The sequence below is a fragment of the Schistocerca americana genome, chromosome 8 (genome assembly GCF_021461395.2).
Source record: "Schistocerca americana isolate TAMUIC-IGC-003095 chromosome 8, iqSchAmer2.1, whole genome shotgun sequence".
NCBI classification, from domain to species: Eukaryota; Metazoa; Arthropoda; class Insecta; order Orthoptera; family Acrididae; genus Schistocerca; species Schistocerca americana.
The window spans coordinates 417,113,568-417,138,980 of NC_060126.1; the positions used below are offsets into that span (position 1 = coordinate 417,113,568).

General features: G+C 44.7%; 1 protein-coding gene across 3 annotated transcripts in view; it reads left to right on the forward strand.

Annotated features, from left to right (window-relative positions):
* LOC124546032 (mitogen-activated protein kinase-binding protein 1) overlaps positions 1-25,413 on the forward strand; it is a 922,513-nt gene that overhangs the window by 619,337 nt on the left and 277,763 nt on the right. Inside the window, exon 2 of one of the 3 annotated variants that reach the window (XM_047125006.1) lies at positions 19,179-19,347. The exons of the other annotated variants lie outside the window; for them this stretch is intronic. Coding sequence (XP_046980962.1) covers positions 19,285-19,347 — 63 coding nt within the window. The 5' untranslated portion in view covers positions 19,179-19,284. The remainder of the gene's footprint in view (positions 1-19,178; positions 19,348-25,413) is intronic. 3 annotated transcript variants of the gene reach the window in all.

Genomic DNA, 25,413 nt, shown 5'->3' on the forward strand with positions numbered 1-25,413 from the left:
TACTTAAACCTAACTAACCTAAGGACGTCACACAAATCCATGCCCGAGGCAGGATTCGAACCTGCGACCGTAGCGGTCGCGCGGTTCCAGTCTGTAGCGCCTAGAACCGCTCGGCCACCCCGGCCGGCACCAGTGACTACCTTGCGTCTTCGTCAATCTACGCCTCGGCCTGCGCTTATTCAGAGAGCCTAAATGGTGAATTTGACGTCTCTTCCTACGAATATTACCGTTCAGCTTCACGGGAAGGCTGCACTAGAACAGATATTGGCTGTAAGAAGTCAGAACTCTAACAAAGATTGATTAAAATTGCGCCCCCTACAAATATTGTTCCTCGCAGGTTTCTTTTGTAGCAGCAGCATGTTCCTGAGACTTTCGGAGTGGCCGCGTGGCAGCAGCCCATAGATGATCTGGCTGTGAAATAATGCGTAATACCGATCGTTTATAACGCATTTTAGGTAGGGGCTGTGAAAGCGTGAAGCACACATGTCCATTGTACCCTGTCCAAATTTACTGTCGATGGAACAGCCCACATGTTTAACAGCTTCTCTCTTACCAAGTGGTAGAACGGCACAGAGACTATGTCTCATCTCTGCTTAGTGTTTCGGTTAATTTTCATCTTATTTACATTATACCACTGCTTGCCCTCATGAAACAGACCATCTACTTGTTGTACTGCTTGTACTCTTCCCATGTGAAGAAAAGGTTGCACTATGTGAGATCTGTACGATGTATCAAGAACAGAAGGACAGGCAAGGTACTATACACTTCCAGTAATGTACCTATGAAACGGGAAAGGCCCATGGAGTTCACAGGTCTAAGGAAGGGAAGACAATAACCACCCCCCCCCCCCCCCCCAGCACGACCATGGCTGTTAGGGGACCTTCGGGGTCGTCAACCCACTTAACTTGCGTAGCATAATACGCAACAACATTTCTTTTATTAGCACTGAGATTGTGCTGGCGTGAAATTTAAAGGCTATTGCAGACGAGTAAAAATTCACAAGTAACGTAATATGTATCTTGATGATACGGTATGAGATTCCTAGTTGTGATGATTACGTTTTGTGTGTAAAACAGCACGTTGATTCCGGTAGCGAAAAAGTTGTGTCGTCGGTTTCCAGAGCGGACAAGTTTGCTGTTTGAGAACTGGCAGACAAAATTCTTTGCACTGAGGGAACGCCAACACAGTGGGAGCCAACAGTGGCAGGCTACTGCTCTTCACACTGAAGGGCCAAAGAAACTGGTATGGGCATGTATATTCAAATACAGAGGTATGCAAACAGGCAGAATACGGAGCTGCGGTCGGCAACGCCTATGTAAGACAATATGTGCCTGGCACAGTTGTTAGATCGGTTACTGCTGCTAGAAAGGCAGATTATCAAGATTTTAGTGAGTCTGAACCTGATGTTATAATCGGCGCACGAGCCGTGGGACACAGCATCTCCGAGGTAGCGATGAAGAGGAGATTTTCCCGTACGACCATTTCACGAGTGTACCATAAATATAAGGAATCCGGTAAAACATATCTCCGACATCGCTGCGGCCGGAAAAAGATTCTGCAAGAACGGTACCAATGACGACCGAAGAGAATCGTTCAACGTGACAGAAGCGCAACCCTTCCCCATATTGCAGCAGATTTCAATGCTGGGCCATCAACAAATGTCAGCGTGCGAACCATTCAACGAAACATCATCGATATGGGCTTTCAGGGCATAAGGCGCACTCGTGTACCCTCGATGACTGCACGACACAAAGCTTTATGCCTCATCTGGGCCCGCCAACACCGGTATTTTACTGTTCATGACTGGAAACGTGTTCCTGCGTTTCAAATTGTATCGAGCGGACGGACGTGTGCGAGTATGGAGACAACCTCATGAATCCATGGACCCTACATGTCAGCAGGGGAAGTGTTCAAGCGGGTGGAGGCTCTGTAATGGTGCGAGGCGGGTGCAGTTGTAGTGATATGGGACCCCCGATACGTCTAGATACAACTCTGGCAGGTGACACATACGTAAAAATCCGGTCTTGATCACCTGCATCCAGTCATGACCATTGCGACTGACTTCGGCAATTCCAGGAGGACAGTGAGACACCCTACACGTCCAGAATGCTACTCCAGGAGCACTCTTCTCAGTTTAAACACTGCCGCTGGCCACCAAACTCCCCAAACATGAGCATTATTGAACATATCTGGGATGCCTTGCAACGTGCTGTTTAGAAGACATTTCCAGCCCCTCGTGTTCTTAAGGATTTATGGCCAGCCCTGCAGGATTCATGGTGTCAGTTCCCTCCAGCATTACTTTGGACATTAGCCGAGTCCATGCCACGTCGTGGTGCGGCACTTTTGCGTGTTCCCTGGGGCCCTACACGATATTAGGCAGGTGTACCAGTTTCTTTGGAGGAGTCTAGCCGGCTATCAAAAATGAACTGGAAGAAGCTTGCGATTACTCGAGTACGACCTAATCCGGAATATAGATAAACTGTGCATAGTTCGGTTGAAAAAAAAAAGCCGTAAGTGTTGTTATTAGAACATAATTTGTTTAGAATAAAAATGTTTGGTAGTGAAGACGTAGATGATGAAAATAGCAGCGAGAGGATAAGCAGTGATGCCTGTGAACTGGGATTTGAGCAGCTAAGTGACGCAGATATAGTGAACAAAATGTGTTAGGTAGAGGAAGAACGCGAAAGACGAGATGAAAGAGGAACCAGTTGCAAATGCACAGCGAGGCACTAGAATTCGTTGGGCTATCCTGTGTCTTGACTTTCCGGAAGATGAGAATTATTGACTCTTGGAAAAATGATAGTCGTTGTAAGGAAAAATGTGAACAGGTAATGGAAACAGAAAAACTGGTTTACTTTTTTCCAAAAGTGAATTGGCAGCAAGTGGTCCGAACTAGTGTGTATATGAGCAATAATTTTAGAAGTCGCCAGTTGCCGGCGAGCAATGCGAAGTAATAGAGAGGGCTTTCTCAGATGTAAAATGTATCATATTTTGTAAAAACAGTAAACAGAAGATCCCGGTTTGTGTATATTTTGGATTATCCGTGTTTTGTCGGTTATCCGTGCAGTTCGGCATCCGCATTAACCCGTGTAATCGGTAGCTTGCTGTACTTCAAATCGGGCTGAATGTACCGACTCGTTCCGTGAGCAAGCTGTGCTGTCCCGCATGGCTGTATAAGCGATTGGAATGGGAAGAACTAACATGTGTCACTATGCTAAATAGCTCCTGAAACTCCAAAGTGTGTATGTAAATGTAGGACCTGTTAATTACCGCCGGCCTGTGTGGCCGAGCGGTTCTAGGCGCTTCAGTCTGGAACCGCGCGACCGCTACGGTCGCAGGTTCGAATCCTGCCTCGGGCATGGATGTGTGTGATGTCCTTAGGTTAGTTAGGTTTAAGTAGTTCTAAGTTCTAGGGGACTAATGACGTCAGATGTTGAGTCCCATAGTGCTCAGAGCCATTTGAACCATTTGTTAATTACCAAATATGTCTAACAGGGGATATTGAACTTATACAGGGAAGGGCAGTGCGAATGGTTACAGACTACTTTAACCGATGGGAGTGTGCCACAGAGATGTGAAGAAACTGAATTGGTAGACGATACTTACAAAGTGTCAAGAACCGGCTTCAAATTGTGACTCTAGGAATAGATTACAATTTCCGGCGTCTCGATTCCGTAGTTATCGTGAGTCCAATATTGGATAAATTGCAGTGCGCTCGCGCGCACACACGCTTCAATCAGTAATACTTCCTTCGCTCCTTATGCGAATGGAACAGGGCAAAGTCCTGTTGACTGGTACAGTGGGATGTACCGTGTTTCATGCACTTCACAGTGGTTTCCAGATTACGGATGTCGATGTGAATGAATGAATCGTAATGTGGTAAGGCGAGTCGGTGGTTAGGAGATGGAAGCGAGACAGTAGGAGAGGCTGCAGAAGAGCAGTGCACTGGACCAGGCTCGTGACATGCTTGGCCCCGGAGGCTGGTCTTAAGAGGCGCAGTGAGGGCGTCGAGGCGCGTAGTGAGCTGAGTGGCGGCTGCGCCCCGCCCGCCGTGACGTACCTGCGGCCTGGCGCGCTGTTGCCAGGTAGCGCCAGCTAATGACCGGCCTCGCCACGCCGGGCTGCCAAGGAGCTATTTGCCACGTCTCGTCCAGTCCTCCCGGCTATGTGGTGTAGCTACCCGGCGCATTCGAGCTTCCACGCATGCGAGGATTAGCGCTGTTTAAAAAATATCGATATTTATCGATGAAATATCGATATACGTATCGACTACATTTTCTCTCGCGATATATCGATGTCAAAAGGGTAACATCGAGTGCCGATATTTTTATTTCATTTTCTTTCACAATTTTTGGAAAATATTTGAAGTTTTTCTTTTCAAATTGTAGTAGGCCATAATTTTACTTTCACTGCATGAAGGAGTCTTACCACTTTTTGAGCTTTCATCCAATCTTACTCTTTGACTGTGTGAAGCAATAGGTGGCGCAAAGAAAAAAATCTGATTACCCAGGGGGGTGGCGGTGTGAATAACGAGATTTCCGATGTGAAGAAGCAGCACGTCAGTTGCGTCAGAAAACAAATTTTAACGCAACTAGAGTGCTATTTCTTTACATCGACGTTCTTCGAAAACAGTTGCTGAAAATGATGAACAAAAATCGAAATGACGAGATTGGTCGTTGCCGTGGGCGAAGAGTGTGAGAGGAAAATGCCCGACGTAATCGGCGCTCGGCGCTACCAGCAGAAACTGCAACAGCTTTGCCTCACCACGTAGTTTTAGCACCACAACTGCTAAGTCGCTGTCGTTTGCAGAATTGGAAAACACACGAAGTGTTCCGCACAAATCCGGTGTTTGTCGAAACCGAACGATGGACCCACCAGACAACTTTTATTGCAGTTGCCATTGTTAGCAAAGTGTTTATCGCCAAGCGTGAACGTGCATCGTTTTCCTTTCAGTTTTTCCTCTAAGGGAGACAGGCACGTTGCTAGCTTGTTGATGTACAGAATATATAACAATAAATAAATACTTAAATATACAGCTCTGAAACGAGCAGTATATGTACAATGAGCAGCCGATATATTTATAGGCAGGGTCGACGATATTTTTTCGCCGATATGTCGATTTTATCTGTGATATATCGAGAGCTGATACTGATCTTTTTTAAATATTGATATGTCGGATTCCCGCCCGATATTTTTAAAAATATCAACATTCCTAGCGCGGATCGATTTTTTTTTAAGGTGCAGGGGGGGGGGGAGGTGTAACAGTTAACTTACCCTCCCTCCCAAAATCTAAATAGGAGCCTTTCTCACTTTTAACGTGTGGATGATGATGATGATGATTATTATTATTATTATTATTATTATTATTATTGCTGGCATAGGGGCTAAGTACGTCGAAGAAATTAAGTCAGAGAAATGTAGAAATAAAAAGTACATGCAGTACAATTGCTTTAAGAACTATAATAGCAACAAACTGCCTCAAAGTATTAAAAGCAACACTCCACGTTCTGCCCGAGGAGGGGCAATCGGAACCAAAAGACCGACCGACTGTTCTGTCCTGTCCTCCTCTGCGAGTGGCGTCATTTGGATGCAGTATGGAGGGACATCTGATCAGCACACGGGTCTCCTGGTTGTCGTCGTCTTACTCGATACAGGAACCGCTGCTCCTCAGTCAATTAGGTCCTCTTGCTCTCTTAAGGCTGAGAGCACGCCATACCAGTCTTCCCGCCAAGGAGAATCTCTTGCAGTATCAGGAATCGAACCCGGGTCCTTTGCATAGTAGCCAAACATGGTGACTGAGTTGTGGAGGCGGACTCTAAAATAATTGTCGGCTACCTTTTGCCTCGGGCTCTCCATCCGACTTTTGTTTGATTGTTTTTGTGATATTTCGTCAGCACGAGTGTCTGGCATTGTGAAAGATTCACCCACCATTGCTGATGGCGGACTGGAGTCAGCCTCACAGCCGAAGACTGTATATAGTTGATGCGCCAACGTCCGAGGGCTTTACCGTGATCATTACCTCGTTGTTACTTTTAATGGTCGTTCGCTGCAGCACAAGAATCCAGGAGCCATTTGTCTTCAGACTTCCTTCTTTTTTAGAACTATTGTCACGCTTATGAAATTCAATGGCTTCCCTAAACAGACGGACGTGGTAGCTCTTCTCCGCAGCGAGAACCTGCGTGTCCAGGAATTTCAGTCTGTGGTCGATTTGACGCAGGGCATGATCGACAACGGGTGATTGCTCCAACTATCCCAGCCTACATTACTGCTTGTGTTCGATGACCTTCATATTGGTGGGTACGGAGGACCACACTCTGTGTGGCTCCGAAGATCCCGAGACGAACACGAGCAATACGTCAACGAGTGGCCACGAAAGCCACAGCGTTCTTGTAAACCCATACAAATGTGGTAACAGTAAAATTTACGGGATATAAAGCCCAAGTGTTTATTCACCATTATCAGTATTTCACTTAGCACAACAATTGTGAACACAGTGTCTTCGCGAACTTGTAAATGAGGGGAATCCAGTCCGTTCATTGGTATATGTGGATAGTGCTTGCGAAATGTGTTGAGAGTAGAGTTATATGTAAAGAACTGATAATCTAAAGCTTCATGATGGTACTGAAGTTTTACTGCGTGAACAGTGGAAATGTAGTAAGTGGTAAACTTATTTCGTTTCATAATTTTGTGTGGGTTTCAGCGAGAAAAAGTTTCGTAAAGGTTTGAAATTAGGTGTACAGTTTGTTGCAAGTCGCTAGTGCACTCATTGTCAAATACTTGATACATATAGTCTAGGTGATTTGCCGCGCCGGGAGTTACGCTGCTTCAAAACATATACGCAGTATCTAAGTAGCTATAATACTTGCTTGTTGCCGTAAGCCTTTAACAAAAGATTATACCTCTTAAAGAGTAAAGTATGGCACCATTTTAAATTTTTAAATTCGGTGACTATGCGAAATGCTGCACTTCTACTGCTACTACTAATATTACTACTTCTAGTCTGAACAACCACTTTTCGCTGCGCGGAGTGTTGTGAGGCGTGCTGGACGAAATTCACTGAGATTCTGGAAGATGCCGAGAGGCCATGCCGACTCGCATGAGGATCCAAGGCGCGAACGACCAGATCGAGGTGATCCCGCAGATTCTCGATTAGTTTTAAATCTGGGGAGTTTGGTAGCCAGGGGAGTGCGGTAAATGATTCTGGTGCTCTTCGAACAACGCACGTACACTGCGAGGTGTGTGATACTTTGCATTGTCCTGCTGTTAGATGCCATCGTGCCGAGGAAAAAGCTACCTGCATTTGGGGGTGGATATGGTCGCCAAGGATAGATGCATGCTTGCGTTGATCCACTGCGGCTTCCAGAATGACGAAATCAGCCAGGAAATATCACTAAAACATTTCGCAGACAATGACGACCCGGGGTGCAGGTTATTTGCTTTCAAACGCTGCACGCCGTACACGTCAACGAACAACTGCCGGATGGAGCATAAAACGTGATTAAACTGAGGAGGTCACGTGTCGTCACTCAGTAAACGTCGTGTTGTGATATTGCCGTGCAAATTCCTGACTTCGTCGCCGACGAACAGCAGCCACCGTGGATGTACGAACCAGGCGCCTGCTGCGGAGGCACATACGGAGCAATATTTGCTGAACGGTCGTTGAGGTGACATTGTTGGGAGCCCCTTGTTTCATCTGGGCAGCCAGTAGCTCAACAGTTGCTCATCTATTCGCCCGCGCGCATCTGCGCAACCGTCGTTCAACCCTGTCATCTATGGTCCGTGTTGCACCAGAGTTACCTCGGCTCCGGTTTCGGATAGCACCACTTTGTCATGCACGGTATATTTCAACCACAGTGCCACGCTGACAGTTTACAAACTTAGCCGTACCGGAAACGCTTCCATTCTTGGCCTCAAAGCCAGTGATCATGCCCTTTTGGAAGTGAAATCAATCGCTCCGTTTCCTCATTACGACAACGATTGCATTAAAAATTTTATCCATTATGGATGAGGAACACTGCGATTCTGATGAATAAAGGTTCTTGACATTACTGCAACCAGTCGCCTTTCGTTTTGTTCTTCAACTCTTTTGTTATTCCTTTACCGGTTTCGAACCACCTAGCGATTCATCATCAGATGGTACATATATTAATTGTATGCAGCAGTGTGGGAGTCGTGTAGCTGTGGCAAGACGTATAAACGAAACTTGTAAGCACTGAGTGTTGCGAGAATTATTAACATTATGAGAGAGATTTTGCTGCTTTACTTACAGTGATTAGTATCCGTTGGTTGGATGTTGGTGCACACAATATTCTGGAAAACATAATGAATGTTTTCCAGTGACGTTAATTGTGCTGCATTTTACAAGCAGTTCGAAACCGGTAATGGAATAATAAAAAAAAATTGAAGAACAACACAAAAGGCGACAGGTTGCAATAATTTCAAGAAACCTTTAAACGATCGCATTCCTTTCCGCCTCCCATCGACTCGCTTGAAATACCCTCCGCTGCTAGTGCCGCCACCTGCCATTTGTGAGTGGTTATTGCACTTTGATGTTGAACGTAGGTGATGGTCACATTAATGGGACTGGACCGTGTAGATTACTGCGTATAATTCATAATTTTATTGGCTTTGCAGTTAATAAGAGAGTGTTCTGTCTCTACCAAGCGGGAAAGAAATAGTTGTAGAATAAAGCCTTCAGGCAGTCGTTGCGGAGCGATAGGGTGGTGCGTTCGCAAGGTAGAATGTTTTCCCCAAAAGGCAGTTGTCTAGATTCGATTCACGGTCCAGCCTTAAAGATAAATCCGTTGGGAAAACATAATTCGTCGGGCCCTCCTCCATCAGCACGAATGTTTCATTCCTTGACAGGCCGCGCAGCACATTTTGATAATTGCTGGGGTGTACAGGTGAGCGCTGGAACAACGCGGCGTGCGCCTTTTGGATGCGTATGAGCGCGCTTAATGACGGGTGTCGCCACAAATGGCCGTGATGTCACGGAGCACGGTGTGTTTACACGGCAAATGCAAGGCCGTGCGAATCCACTCGTGCATCACCTGAAAGCCAACGATTGCGTACACACGTGTACAAAGTCCCTATGATGAAATGTGCCAATTGCGTTTTCGCTTAAAATGTATTCACAATGGGACCGCGCCTACTCGTCATAACCGATATCATCCAAATTTGCGGTATATTCAGGGCTTGCCTGTCATTAATAGTAACGGAAGGAGCTCCAGATGGCCAAGTGTTTAGGAAAAAAAATAGCATTTTTGGCGCGGGTCGTGTGAGGCACGAGCCTTTTATTTTAGTGTACTTCCAAGTGAGCGGTTGACGCAGTGCGAAGATTGCAGAAAGATAATGGAAGGATCCTCAGGTCGACTCCCTATGCGGACACTTTTTTTTATTCTCAATATTTACTTTCTTCGCACTTCATATAAATAATGGTCAGTATATTGTATTTATTAATATTCTCGTAAAAGGCAGGAAAAGGAAGGTCAAAGGAAAATTTGAGATTTCAAACAAATTTCCAGGAAGGAATAGTAAGACGTACACGAAATCTTTCATTCTTTTACAGTTGATAATTTACAGGCGTTGGTGTGATTATTTACAAGAGCCCTCGTAGGCGCTATAAGTACAGTCCTTCCTTGGAATTTTATTCGCAATCCCAAAGTTTGCTTTATTTTTGCTTTTCATGGGTTTTATGGAAGTATTAATAAATGCAATATGTTGAGCATTATTTAGGTTTATTTCTAATGTAAGTAACCTAAAAATTAAAATAAACCAGTTTTCACATAGGGAGTCGAAACCAAAACCCTTGCATTGCCGTTTTGCACTCGGTTCGCTGCGCCGACCACTGCCAGGACACCACGCTAACATAAATAGCTCATGCCTCACCCGACATCTTACTCATTTGTTAAGCTGCAAGGCTACAGATCTCTCAGATCTGAATAAATCTCAGGAATGATTCATAGAGTGTTTTATGAAAACACGGCGTATTGTGAAGTGTGGAGATTGTGGAAAATCTAAACCACTTTTACAATGTATTCTCGTTACCTTTACGATTCCGCAGCTTCGCTGTCATGTGAAAGGTGTTTTACTGAGTGGATTGTAACACGTGATGAGGTAGTGTCTTTTCCATTAGCCGTTAGTGAAGGATGACATTCCCGAGGATATCTATCGTAGTGTTGTCGAGAAGTCGTCAGTGGAACATTATATAACGCAAAGCAGGCTTGGAAAGACAGGAAATGACTAGTCTCCTTGTGGAATTGGCAGCGTACCGGCCGAGAAAAACTCGTGAGCGTGTGTAAAAAAAAAAAAAAAAAAAAAAAAACGTAAATGTACAAGGAGGACAGTTTCACTTTCCTTTCGACGAGCAAAGACGTTGAATGTCGGTGTGTAATTAGATCGACGCCAGAAGACTTTTAATTAGCTTCCATACTTCGTACCTGTTGCGAGGCTGTGTGGTAAAGTGGTCCGCAGGGTTTCCTCGTCAGACTGACCTTCGGCCCAGCCACGAAAATGACTCTCCGAAGTCTTCCAAGGTGTTAACGGCCCCGGCCCGTATTTCACGCTCGCTGACGCGTAACTTGTAAAGGTGCAGATGTAATCTCCCGGATTTTCACTTCTTGTACGCCGTCCGCACTACATCAACGGCTGGCCCGCCTCTCTAGTGGCTACGAAACATTTGTTGCGCGCCGACCGTGGCCGCAGCATCGACGCGTGTAGCAAAAGTGAGATCCGCGAAACGGCGGTGGCCTTGTCCTGTTGTAAGCAAGTAAAAACACTCATTAAAGATGTGCAACGAGGTGAATAACCGTCAGGCACTGTCTGCAGCAACCGTTGATGCGAGGCAGCGCTGTACGATAATTCCGACGAAGTACACTCCTCATAACCTGCCAGCGCTGCTTGAGCTTAAGATATGGAGATCTGGCGGGGGTCGAAAAACATTTTGAATCTTTAATGAACTGCAGATAAAGCTACAGGATTTAAAAAGCGCAACGTCCGAAAGCTAGTATTTTTGCTTATAGAAATGTTTTTTGAAAGACAAGACACTCACCGGTGGCAGGAACTACTACCATGATAGATCATTGAATAGTTAATGATTGTAAAATGTGGAGAGAAAATCGAATATCAGAATTGCTACCATGAACCGCTCGTCAACGTTGCCTCTTTATTCCAGAGTCGTTGTCTTTAAGCATCTCAACTCTACTCTACTTGGTCAACTTATTCGGGGTGCGGAGATTTGCTTTCCCCTCCAGGGTCATCTATCTTTAACAAGCACTGTTGTCTGCACTCAGCGACGAACCTCTGCTGTATGGCTGCTGGCTTGCATACCTCAGTCGTTGCAAGCATGCTCGCTAGTCATTACTAATGACGGGATCGTTTTGTATTGCACCAGTCATAGTCTTCATAGTTCGTCCCCCATGTCTGCAAGTGAGCATGGAGTAGTAAACTGACTAAAAACTGATGCATCACGCATAAGAATTGAATTTGTGCGCTTAACTTTCACGAATATTTTGTGAAGAGGCTCAGTCGCTGGAAGGGTTTCTGACTAAAAATCTAAAGGTTATGGATTTAATCCTCGGCAGTGCCAGGATTTTTTGTCACTAATCACTTTACACCTTCGGCGATGATTAATATGAAAAAAGTCAAGTTACACATTGGTCCGGAGTCCACATTAAGTTGCAGATCCCCCTACGAACTTCAACCGTCAGTTATGTGGTCAGAGTAATACAGGGGTGTACCACTACCAGTAGGACCGGCTTAGTAGAGCACTGTGGATTAAATAAAATTTTCAGAACGGCTAAATGACAAGGCGTCTTTTCTACAAACCTTCACGCAGCGCAGCCAGTACAGTGTATAAACCCCAGGAAGATGCATCCTTCGTGCGTATCAAAATGAGTGTTTCGAAGTGACAAAACTAAATGCCGTCCCAGGCTTAGCGGAATTCATGCCTACCATATCGCTGTGAGGCAATGCTACTAACCAGACTGAGAATATGGCACATGTATTCGCTCTCGGTTTCCTACTCCGGTGGGAAATGCACCTGTATGTGAAGATTGTAGTATTCCACCTTCGGTTCAGCATATTTTAACTGCGTGTGTTTTATGTGCTGACATAAAGGCAACCCTTAGTTTGTCTGGAGACCTGTCCACCATCCTCACTAACACCGACACCAGTGTCCGCAGCTCGTGGTCTAGTGACTAGCGTTGTTGCCTCTGGATCACGGGGTCCCGAGTTCGATTCCAGGCCGTTGGGGACTTTCTCTGCCCGGGTGTTTGTCTTGTCCTCATCGTTTCATCCTCCTCCTCATCATCATTCGTGCCAGTGGCTTGATTCGACTGTGTAAAAAATTGGACTGTGAAAAAATTGGGACTTCGTACGGCCGCTGATGACCGCGCAGTTGAGCGCCCCAAAAATCAAACGTCACCATCAAACCGACACCAGTGTAACACGTTTTAAAATTCTGTGAAGTTGCAGGCTTCATATCGAAAGTGGTGGGCAAATGTTGTCAACGAGGTGTAAGTGAGTAGTTCTAATAGGATGTTACAAGTTTTTATTCATTGATTTTTCAGTCTCTTCGTTTAGTGTATAATAAACGCAGGTTTTGCAATAGATATAAGTAACCCTCCCCACCACGAGATCTGCATGCTGACTACACTAAGGGCGCTGTTGACGGTGTTGTTGGGGACCTGAAATCCATCACCATTGTTGTGGAATCATCATTATCTTCAGAATAATAATAATAATAATAATAATATCCATCAAAGTAGTAATAACTATCAAAATAATAACCACCACCACCACATCAGAGTCGTCGTCGTCGTCGTCGTCGTCGTCGTCGTCGTCATAATCATTATCTATTCATGAATCATGTACGTCTATAGTGAATGAAAGAGGCGAAATACTTGCGCACTTAGGGGAGAATTAATAATTCCAGTTCCAAAGAAAGCAGGTGCTGACATGTGTGAACTTTACCAGACTCTCAGTTTAATACGAATTCTTTACAAAAGAATGGAAAACCTGGTAGAAACTGACATCAGGGAAGGTCAGTTTGGATTCCGGATAAATGTTGGAACACGCTAGGCAATACTGACGTTGCGACTTACCTTACACTCAAAGCTCCAGATGTCGGACACTCAGATCGGTACCAAACGTTGCATGTCGATAGAGTATCAACCAAAACTCCGATTTAGTTCGTGCTACGTGCTGCCGTCCAACAGAACGGGCGTAAACGTTAATTAAAAGTAACACCAGATTTATAGAGCACAGGAAAAGCATATCTGTGAGTAACTGCTACGTATAGCTTCCGTGGGGAAGTTGGTAGAGCGCCGGATCGTCGTACAAAGGGTCCTGGGTTGAAAACACAATGAGGACTTTTTTTTTACTGTATTACGCGTGAAAATGTTATATGCGACAACATGTTTATGACACATTATAGGGCTGTTTGGGGTTTACAGCAATTTTCTTTAGGCAATCTGCTTTCACGTCGTTTCTTTGGAGGTAGTAAACCTATAGAGTTTCACAGGATATAGTCAGAAGAGAAAAATAAAGAAATAATTGCATCACATTTGCAGAAGTAATAATAATATCAACAATAAGTACGCAACGTTCAGCTAATGAAGCAGAAGCAGACTGCCAACAGAACATTGCTACAGACTCTGAAAAGTCCTTTTACGTGTCAGGAAAATGTTCTCCCATATAGCAGTTTCAGGAGTAAAGAGAGAAGAAAATTGTCCCGGGTAGGGACTGAACGCGGGACGTTTCGTACGAGGTCCGCACGGCCTGCCAACTCACACAGAAGAGATTTACGATGGAGCTACTGGCAGATACGGTTTTCCTGTGCTCCGTAGTTCTGGCATTTTTGTAATTACCGTTTATGCACGTTCTGCTGGGCAACAGCACGTAAATCGATGTTTTGGTTGATACTCTATCGACATGCAGTGTTCGGTACCGATCTGAGCGTCTGACATCTGGAGTTTTGGGTGTTAGCCGATAGGTTCACGAAAGGCAAACCTGCGTTTATGGCATTGTAGACTTACAGAAAGTCTTCGAAATTCTGAAGTTACCACAGGTAAAATACAGGGAGGGAAAGGGTATTTACTACTTTTACATAAACCAGACGGCAGTTACAAGAATCGAGGAGCGTCAAAGGGAACCAGTGGTTGAGAAGGGAGTGAGACAGGGTTTTAGCCAATTCCCGACGTCTTTCAGTATGTACATTGAACAAGCAGTAAAGGAAACCAAAGAAAATTTTGGAATAGGAATTGAAGTTCAGCTGGAAGAAATAAAAGCTTTGAGGTTTGATGACACGGTAATTATGCCAGAGACAACAAAGGATTTAGAAGAGCATTTCAACGGAGTGGAAAGTGTATTGAAAGGAGAATATAAGACGAACATCAACAAAAGCAAAACAAGGATAATGAAATGTAGTCGAATTAAATCAAGTGATGCTGAGGGAATTCGGTTAGGAAATGAGACACTTAAAGTAGTAGATGAGTTTTGCTATTTGTGGAGCAAAATAACTGATGATGGTCGAAGTAGAGAGGGTATAAAATGTAGACTGGCAACGGCAAGGAAAGCGTTTCTGAAGAAAAGAAATTTGTTAACTTCGAGTATAGATTTAAATGTCAGGAAGTCGTTTCTGAAAGTATTGGTGTGTAGTGTAGCCATGTATGCAGTGTTCGGTATCGATCTGAGCGTCTGACATCTGGAGGTTTGGGTGTAGGCCGATAGGTTCAGGAAAGGCAGACCTGCGTTTATAGCATTGTAGACTTAGAGAAAGACTTCGAAATTCTGAAGTTAAACAGCTTAGACAAGAAGAGAATAGAAGCTATTTAAATCTGGTGCTACAGAAGAATGCTGAAGATTAGACGAGTCGATCACGTAACTAATGAGGAGGTACTGAATAGAATAGGGGAGAAGAGAAATTTATGGCGCAACGTGACTGGAAGAGGGAACGGTTGGTAGGACACATTCTGAGACATCACGGGATCACCAGTTTAGTACTCGAGGGAAGTGTGTGTATGCGTAGGGGGCAGGGGGATAAATGTTGTAATGGGAGACCGAGAAATTAATACAGTAAGCAGATTCAGAAGGAAATAAGTTGCAGCAGTTATTTGGAGATGAAGCTCGGACACGATAGAGTAGCATGGAGAGCTGCATCAAACCAGTCTTCCCGCTGAAGACCACAACAGAAACAACAACATTATCGAATGTTTTTTATGTGACTTCGCGAGAGACGACAGGTGTTAGCGGTGTGCACTAGGCCTACATTAAGTGGGCGTGTGGTAGGAATCGGGTCAGGAGCAGTGACGCTGCGTTTACGGGTTGGTGGCAGGTGGCCCGTATCGCCGGCGTTAGCGGGTCGCTGCGATACTGGCCGTTTCCGCCGCCAAGTCACCTGCGATAAGAGGCCACCGTTAACTGCAACACGATAGACCGGTCTGCTGCTGCTGCCCAGGCAGGATACAGCCACGGCCAAGGGTCTTCAGCAGATTGGCTCAAGGAATTTCTGGTTGATAGAACAGGAGATGTCCGTAAACGAAAGCAACGGCAGGTGGGCCTTAAGGAAATGTAATCTAGTAGGGCCAGCCAAATTTTCGGTATAAACAACCTTCCTCTTTTGGGGTCCGCAAAACTCTCAGGCTGTTCGCTGACGATGTCGTTTTCTGCAGGAAAGTATCGTCACTGGATGATTCTTAGGAATTTCAGGGACATTTACTACTTGGCTACCCTTGGTGGTTAAACACATCACAATAGCCGTAATTGCATTAATATGCGATTACAAGTAAACCACATCGTTGAAACGTCTAGCGTAATGCTGCGGAATGAAACGAAGGCCGGAAATTAGTAGTAGGAGATGACAATGGAAGACTTGGATTTGTTATTTGTTTGGAAAATTCTGGCAGCAGTTGACTACACACGAGCAAATTTCTGCGACGGGTCAGAACCGTGGACCTGAGGATCTCAGGCCCGTCGGTTTCTACTAACGTGCCCGCTGCGCCGGTTGGCTGCTGTGTCTCAGATCTGTGCGAAGGTCGGTCCTGCCGTGTGTGGGGCAAATCGCCGGATTTTCGTGATTCGTTGGCGAACGCAGGACTGTGATGCGTGCTCGTCGGTACACGGGCGACAGGTTTCAATAGTTGCCAATATTAATGAAATTCTCAAAAACTCGTGTAACTAAAATGTTAGTTTTTTTTTTGACGACAACCAGTTTCGGCATTCCACCATGCCATCTTTAGTTCCCATTTGCATATCTCAAAATAAACGACGATGCCATACAGTGCCATATATCCCTGGGTTTCGTGAATTCAAACCGTTTCACGAGTGTTTCCTTCACTCGAAGACTTGATAACAACTGAGCACACCTGCAGTCCAAGAACGTGCTCAGTTGCTATCAAGTCTTCATGTGAAGCACTTGTGAAACGGTTTGAATTCACGAAACCCAGGGATATATGGCACTGTATGGCATAATCGTTCGTTTTGAGATATGCATATGGGACCTGAAGATGCAAATGGAACCTGAAGATGGCATCGTGGAATGCCGAAACTGGTTATCGTCAAAATAAAGTAACATTTTAGTTACGCGGCTGTTGGAGAATTACATTAATATTGACAATTGCGTAACCAGCTAATGTCCTCGGCCCATGATGGATCAACAGAGAATTCAATAGTTGTGGCGATACATAGTAGGGCAGTAAGTTTTTGAGTTTTGAAAGTACGTTTATATCGTCGAGAGGAAGTTAATATGCACAATAGTAAGAAGAGAATAGTGGAAGTCGCTGGCAGTTTGTACACTAAGGACTCATATACAGCGCGACATACAAATCGTACAAAATGGGTGATAAACTGGATTTCCGGAAAGCCATCTGCTGGCTATGTAGCACTGATTCTGAATCGTGGCACTCCTGTAAGAATCATGAAGGTTCGGTGTGCTAGGAAGACAACCTTCTTTGTCATTATAATGTACAGTAGCTGAAAATACGTTTAAAGTAATGGACGTGACAAAGTTATGGATAGTAAAATAATGAACATAGCGCAGACAACTTTTTATTGGCGTTCGTTATAATCTTAGTTTATATAACTCCCTCTCCCTTTCCCCTTCTTTCAGAGGCTTGCACTTTTTTGAGCTCATTTCCGAAACCTGATTTCAAGTTTTGTAGCTTAGTTTCCATTAGACTTTGATCCACAGCTGTATTACCGTCTGCAAATATTACAACCATCTTTTCGTAAGCCATTTTTTTTTTTTTTTTTTTACGTTCTTATTCGTGTAATGTTCATGGGTCAGTTTCCACAAACAATATCTTTCGCAGTGCAGCTGTATAAGTTTTTCGATGCGGTCGTTGGTCCATTCCCCCACCATACTTGAAGCAATCGAAACTTGCCACCACGTAAAAACTAGACAAGAACTCATGGACTTTCCGAGCTTGCTCGTCGCAGAAATCCAATAGTGTGTGGCCAGTTGAAGTTCACAGAATTTATTAAAAATACAGCCAACGAGACCCAGTAGGACTCTGTTTTATGATTATGACTCTGCTGTTTTGGATCCTTGTTGCTTGCGGATAGACCGGTGCAGTTCAGAGATGTGTTGCAAGGTCTAGGATTGATTGGCATAGTCCATACGAATCTGTAATATCTGTCCTAAGAAGAGCAAAATGGGAGTATTGGCCGCTACCGGTGCGAAACACCTTTTCCGTTCTCTGTACAGCTACATGCACATAAGCAAAAGCGATCATATTTGTTGCTAGATGTTCAAAATTGGTTGGTTGGTTGGTTTTGGGGAAGGAGACCAGACAGCGTGGTCATCGGTCTCATCGGATTAGGGAAGGATGGGGAACGAAGTCGGCCGTGCCTTTTCATAGGAACCATCCCGGCATTTGCCTGGAGTGATTTAGGGAAATCACGGAAAACCTAAATCAGGATGGCCGGACGCGGGATTGAACCGTCGTCCTCCCGAATGCGAGTCCAGTGTCTTACCACTGCGCTACCTCGCTCGGTTTCAAAATTGGTGTCACTGTCTTCTCATATAATGAAATCTCCTAATGCCGTAACGTTAATAAAAACGTTTTTGTATCGTCAGACAGTCCTATGCTCAATGCTGCGCTGTACTTGAGAAACAGTAGAGCCTCGGTGGTTTATGGAAGAATCTGGCTTTATCGTGTGGGTGACTGTGATAAGTGGTTTTGAGCTACAGTCTTAAGATTTTGTCGTCGTTGAGAAATGGTAACACCGGTGGTGTTCTGTGCCCTCACTCCATGATATTCTGCAGAGAGGTTTGAGGACTTAAGCGTAGGAACTAGACGTTTCATAGCAATGTGCTACATCGCTCTGTGAGAATGCACTGTACTTTCCATATTGACAATATTATTCCAGGCAGGGCCCCCGGTCAATAATACCATAAGACTGTCTCATTTCTCATTAATGACACTGGGTCGGCCGATGAGTCTGGTACACTTTTGTGCCATATAACGATTTCAGATTGCGTTTTTGATATTACATAAATTAGAGCCGAACGTCATGCATGAAACGCCACACATTCTGTGATTAAAAAACTTCCCTTTTGGTGATTTTATGGCAATAGAAACTTCTAATAATAAATGTGTCTCGTAGCACGTGAAGGTGATTTTCTATTACCTACATTCTTATAAATCTTTACATTTTTGTTTGGGGATACGAATGATTGTCATTGCAAGTGGAGAAGGGCGAATGAAATTCTGATCTGATTCTTATAGTCGCAGATCATGAACTTTGGACTTTTCAACCACATTCCGCCTGGAAATTCTATGAATGGGACTCGTAAACCATATCTTTAATGTCTTAGTGCTAAATCGTCATTATGGATCGGAGAAGGCGGCACCATGGCGATTTCTCAACAGTTGGTCAACTGAATAAAGTTCTTGTTACTCTGATGTAATGACTCGTAATGGAACTGATGACCAACCCATCGACCGAAATTTGTTAGAAATAGGAAACTTCCGAGTTGAAGGATCGATGGGCCAATGTAAGACGGCCATAAACATATTATTCACGGTTTCGTAAATCGTTACACAGATACCACCGAGAGGAACCTCTAATTGCAACACGGCGCTCTTTTGGCAAGCTGTCTCGATGCTGGTCTGGCCCCTCGGAACACCGCTGTCCTTGCCGTAGTATTCGCCTTAGAACCCGCTGTCATTCATCAGGTCGGCGTCATCTGCTTCGCGTGCTGGGATTCCGTCCTGTCAGAGAGTGTGGTGGAGGCTGTGATGGCACAACGGTAGTAGCGGGAGCTGCGCCAGTCGGACCGCCATGATCCCCGCCAAGAACTTGGCCAACGCCGCCCGCGACAAGGAGAACACGCCCGCCTACCAGGTGAGTCCAGAGCCAGCCAGCGTCTGCCCTCTTCCAGCCGCCAGCATCCACCGACTTGCTCCAGTCGTTCTGAGTGATCTCATCTTGTGGCGCTATCAGATTGCATCCTACACTTACGGCGTGCTATGGTTTACCTAACACCGGAGGACGCTGTCCCTAGTGGATTCCATCGCCCGCGATCTGAAGCTGTGAGCTAGGATCCCCAGGTCGAGGCACTAGTCTGTTGCTACCGCTCTATCTCCGTACGTCTCATATACCTACATAGTCAAGGATCATATGCTCATTAGGGATAACTAATTTCAGATTGATAGTTTCTGGCCGACAATTTACTCGGGTGACGAGACAGGCTGACGTGGCTTTCTTTCCCAGGTATCGCCCACGGGTAAAAGCTGGTCGGGCAAATTCGTAATTGTCACTTTTGGAAATGAATGGACATACAGATTGCATCAATAGAACTATGAAATTTTCTCTACTTTGTTTGAAATGAGGAAATAAATTTAGGTGGATCTCCACTGTGCAGTCCGACCTGTTCATGTCTGCTCCCAGAGGTCGTATTTTTTGCCCTTTTTGTACAGCTGTGTTACTTGAGCAACTATAACACACACAGCTGACGGGCGTAATATAATCCTTAATAGGACCCAATATTGTGAAAAGCGTTATGTCAGAGTTTCATTTTTTCATTCGTTTGAAGTTGACTACATAATCGCATTTTACAAGGGAATGTTCAGATTGTCACTCTTGTCAAACTAAAGCGTCCCCAGTTAAGTAAAATGACTTGCTGCAAGGTCTTATTATCTGGAACAGGATCCGCGGAATGCGATCCTTTAGTAATCTCGTAGTTCATTGTCTGAAACGAAAGTGAGAAATTTTGTTAACTAAATCGGTCTTCGCAAACATCGTTCATGTTCTGGATGAGTTTTTCTTTTTCAACGGGTCTTGATTTATTTTCGCCGATTTCTAGAAAAATAGATCCTTACTCACTTTTTACTTAAAATTCAAAACGAACAATACGCGATGCTGATTGACTTTTGAGGCATAACGTACACGTTATTTATCGCCATTGGATGCTGAAACTACTACTCATTCGTTAAGTAAATAATTGTACTTTTCAGCAGTCGTTACATTCAAAAATTTAATTTTGGTTGGTACAAGTGGTATCTGCTATTTTATAAACTTTCAAAGTTTTTGTATTAGTCACAATATGTCTTCTTACTTTTTACTGTAGTAGTCCACAATTTTTCGTTGAGAGATAGCACGCTTTTGGGAGAATAGTGTTATTAATGAGACATATCGCATTCTCGAAGATTTACAAAAATGTAGAATAATAGATAAAATCGACCAAATTTTATATCTGTGGACTCACTGGAATCATAAAACTGAAACCGTGCTAACATTCTAAAGATACGTCCAAACTGGAGACGCGTGAGACAGCATTAAATAGAAACTTTGACACTGATAATGACATTGTCATTCTGTCAGAGACGACAAATGACATTGAAGAAGAGTTGAACGGAGTGGATAACGTCCTGAAAAGGGGTGATAGCTAAGATGAACATCAACAAAAATAAAACAATGGTAACGCAATGTACTCTAATGAAACTTGGTGAGATATGTATCGAGACACCAAAAGTAGTGGATGAGTTTTGGCATTTGAGTAGCGAAATGATTGACGATGGCAGAGGTAAGAGAAGATGTGGAATAGCAGGAAAAGTGTCCCGAAAAAGAAAAAATTGTTGACGTCGAATATAAATGTAAGTACTGAGACAGTTTTTCCTGAAAGTATTTGGAGTGAAGCGTCGTGAGTGGTAGTGAAACGTGGACGATAATCAGTATAGACATAAGGAAAATGGTAGCTTTTGAAGTGTGCGAAAATTCAGAAGACTGAGAAAGATTACATCGATATGTAACAAAGGGCTTAGTTGACAAGTCCAATCCTGAGGCATTAAGGAATAGTTAGTTTGGTAATGGAGGGACGAGTGTATGTGTGTGTGTGTGGGGGGGGGGGGGGGGGGCATGCGACATGCACAGGACAGACTGTCCACAAGAGCGTCAACAAAACAGACTGGAGACAACAGGGATCTTAACAAGGGTTCGGGTTGCTCTGTTGACACCCAGAGCTTGCTTTTTAAGCGGAGTCAGCCAGTAGGTTCCGGAGCAAGTGGCCAGCCAGAATTTGTGGGATGCGACTTCCCTGCGGCCGCGCTGGCCTGGATCGATCTGCGGCGGCTGTCGACCGCGTCCGGCATTGTCGTGGCTGGGGCAGGGTGGGCTCCTCCCCCTCTGGGTGTGGCCGTGTAATTTGGGCGGCATTATGTAGGCCGGGAGCAGCCGCGAGCTACAGGGACCGGCACTTAGCCTGATCGCCAGGGAACAATGCGCCGAACTTGTTGGCCCGTCACAGGCTCTACGAGCTTCTCATTACGAATTGCACAAGTTACCCATCCGGTCTACTCGTAGTGTGTTTCATCTTTAAAAATTTTACAACCTATAGCATAACTGGGGTGCTTGGCGTCCAGAGCCAATTTCACTTTGCACAATCCGATACCCCGCTCCTCCAAACCTGCCCACATCCACGCCTTTTTGTGTATCACTGCTGTTCATCCTATTTTAATCATCTTCAGTCTTTGTCTTTGCACGGAGCTGACAAAAGTCATGGGATACCTCCTAATATCATGAGAGGCCTGCTGTTACCCGGCGTAGCGCAGTCTATTGACGTGGCATGGAATGAACAAGTCGCTGGGTGTTCCCTTCAGAGATGCTGAGCTATACTGCGTTTATAGCCGCCCATAATTCCGAAAGTTTTGCCGTTGCGGGATTTTATGCACAGACTGACCTCTCGATTATGTCCCATAACTGTTCGATGGGATTCATGTCTGGCGTTCTGGGTGGTCAACCATTGCCTCAAATGCTAAAGAATGTTCTTCAAACCATTTGCGAATAATTGTGGCCTGCTGACATGACATCCTTGTTTGGGAACATTAAGTCTACGAATGGCAGTAAATAGTCTCCAAGCAGCCGAACATAATCATTTGCAGTCAATGATCGGTTCAGTTGGATAAGAGGACCCAGTTCATTCCATGTAAACACTGCTGAAACCATTATGAAGCCACCAACAGCTTGCACAGTGGCTTGTCGACAGCCTGAATCCATGGTTTCGTGGGGTCTGCGCCACAGTCGAACGCAACCATCAGGTCTTACCACCTGAAATCGGGAGTCATCTGACCAGGCCACGGTTTTCCAGTCGTCTAGAGTCCAATCGGTATGGTAACAAGCCAAGGAGATGCGGTGCAAACGGTGTCGTGCTGTTAGCAGAAGCTGGTCGTATGCTGCCATAGCCCATTAACGCCGCATTCAACTGCACTATCCCTTGCAGATGCGTTCGTCACACGTCCCACACTGATTTTTGCGGTTATTTCAAGCAATGTTGCTTGCCTTTTAGCACTGATAACGCTACGCAAATGCCGTTGCTCTCGGTCGTGGAGTGATGGCCGTCGGCCACTGCGTTATCCGTGACGAGAGGTAATGCCTAAAATTTGGTATTCTCGGCACACTCTTGACACTATGGATCTCGAAGTAGGGAATTGCCTAACGGTTTCAGACATGAAATGTCCCATGCGTCTAGCTCCAGCTGCTATTCAGCGTTCAAAGTCTTTTAATTCCCGCCTTGCGGCCATAATCACGACGGAACCTTTTCAGATGAATCACCGTAGTAGAAATGACTGCTTCGCCAATGCAGAGCGCTTGTGTGTGTGATGCTACCGCCATCTGTATATGTGCATATCGCTGTGTCTTGACTATTGTCACCTGCGTGTGTTGTACCGAGGAACTGATACCTGTAACTTCTTTCATCAACTATTGAACTTTAAGTGATCGCTTTGATCACCCACTTGTTTGAATATTCCGTAGCATACCGACGACAGTTTCGGCACAGAGAGGAACTAGATGGGGCCTCGTAAGAGTTTCGTAGATTTGCGACGTACTGGAGATGCTGATCCGATGCAGGCACTGTGTTCAGTAGCAGTCTGAGTCTGAGGCTGGCATCGTATCGATTGTGGGCCGCGCGGGCTGCCGGTCGGCGGTCCCATTTCATAACGCGGCGGCGGGGGAGGCACGCCCACGCCGCGGCTGCTTTGTGTCACCGCGGCCGCGGCTCTGTGTGTGCGGCTCCGCTCCCTCGCTGCTTGCCACGGCCGGCCGCCCATCTGCCAAATTACTGCCGCCGACACGGTGGCGCAGCTCATTTCACGTCGTCTTCCACTTTTTGTCAGGGTGCCCAGAATTTAAAGACTGCTCTAGTGGATTTCGCCTAACCTTTTTAAGAACGATGGAACACTGTAATAATTTCCGAGCCGTGTGAATACATCATTCCCGAGCCTTGTGAAACGACGTTTTACAGGAATAATTACACAGAGCTGCGAAATTAAGTTTTTGTTCGAGGCTTTTAATCCTGAAGGGTGGTTTTTAATAACTGCTGGCCTCTGTTGCAGAATATGAAGTCAGATTTTGCCTTTCACGTATGAGAAAACTGTAATAATGCTATAAAAATGTCATAATTATACCCTACTAAGACATTTTAATATATTAATAAAGACACTTACAGTTATACTATTAACCCGTCAACTGTTTATAAATGTATGCAGTAAACAAAATCAAACAACACTCGTTTGGTCGTGGATCTAATCGCAATTTAAGTTCAACGTATTCCAGGTCTTACGTAGAGACAGCACTTTTTCAGTACGTGCCGGCCAGAGTGGCCGAGCCGTTCTAGGCGCTACAGTCTGGAACTGCGCGACCGCTACGGTCGGAGGTTCGAATCCTGCCTCGGGCATGGATGTGCGATGTCCTTAGGTTAGTTAGGTTTAAGTAGTTCTAAGTTCCAGGGGACTGATGACCTCAGAAGTTCAGTCCCATAGTGCTTAGAGCCATTTGAACCATTTTTTCAGTACCTCTTTTGTCTTCAAGATTTTCTTCTGTGCTGTAGCTCCACATTATCTCCTTTTAAAGACCAACAGTAGTCAGCCATCAACCCTCCATCCCACTTGCCTTGATAACGTGGTTCTATTTCTTTCGCGTCTTGATGAGCCCTTTCTCCAAGTTCTTAGCTAAAGTCTCAAGAAAAAGTCAAGATGGTTATGATGAAAATGGATTTCAAGACTAATGTTGCATCCTAAAGTTTTAAAATCTGTCAATATATTTTCCACCACGGCTTTAAAATCTCTTTCCTATTCTCTAAGAAATTCTTAAGCACATTCTTAAATCCTGTCCAAGCCAGTCGTTCTTGTGTTAGTACATTTCAGATACTTCATATTTCATCAAACTGGTGTTCGATCCCACAGATATTCCTTCTTTAAGTTTAGCTTCAGGCAGAAGTGAAAATTTGGATCTTATATAGGCCTGCTTGTAGCAATCAGCATCTTTAGGCAATACTTTGACGAACTGTTTCATGATTTCCAATTTAATATGAAGAGGCCGCGGGATGATTTTCTCTCGTTTCACCAGAGATTCTCTTATCAATTTTTTCTCTTCAGGATTCATTGTTGTTCTGCTACGCCTTTCTATTCTACTCCAATGAGATTCACGGGCACGACTATCCCAGAGACACAGGAAACAAGCGAGCTTCGTAAAGCCTGACTTTTGTCCCAGCATCATTCCTATTACTTTCAGGTCTCCACATACAACCCATTGGTGTTACGAGTAGTTTGTCTTCAGTAGCATTTCCATATTTTCGCAGGTTTCGTTTAAGTGCACGGGATATGCTGCTGGTACTGAGCCACACCAATTTCCAGCGTGTAGAAGTACGGCTTTGAGGTTCTTTCGCTAGACTCTATAAATAGCATACATTCATTGATATTACATTTAACACCATATCTCGATAACACACATTCGATATTCTTGCAGTAAATAAGAGAGCCTTTTGTAATGAAATACTCACGAAATTCTGATTTTCTTGATCGAAATGAGTAGAATGTTGCGCCCGGGGTAAGCAAATGTTTCTCCTGTAATCGAGACCACAGAACTTGAGCTGCTTCTTGTGAGAGACTCAGATCTCTTATCAAGCCGTTCAGT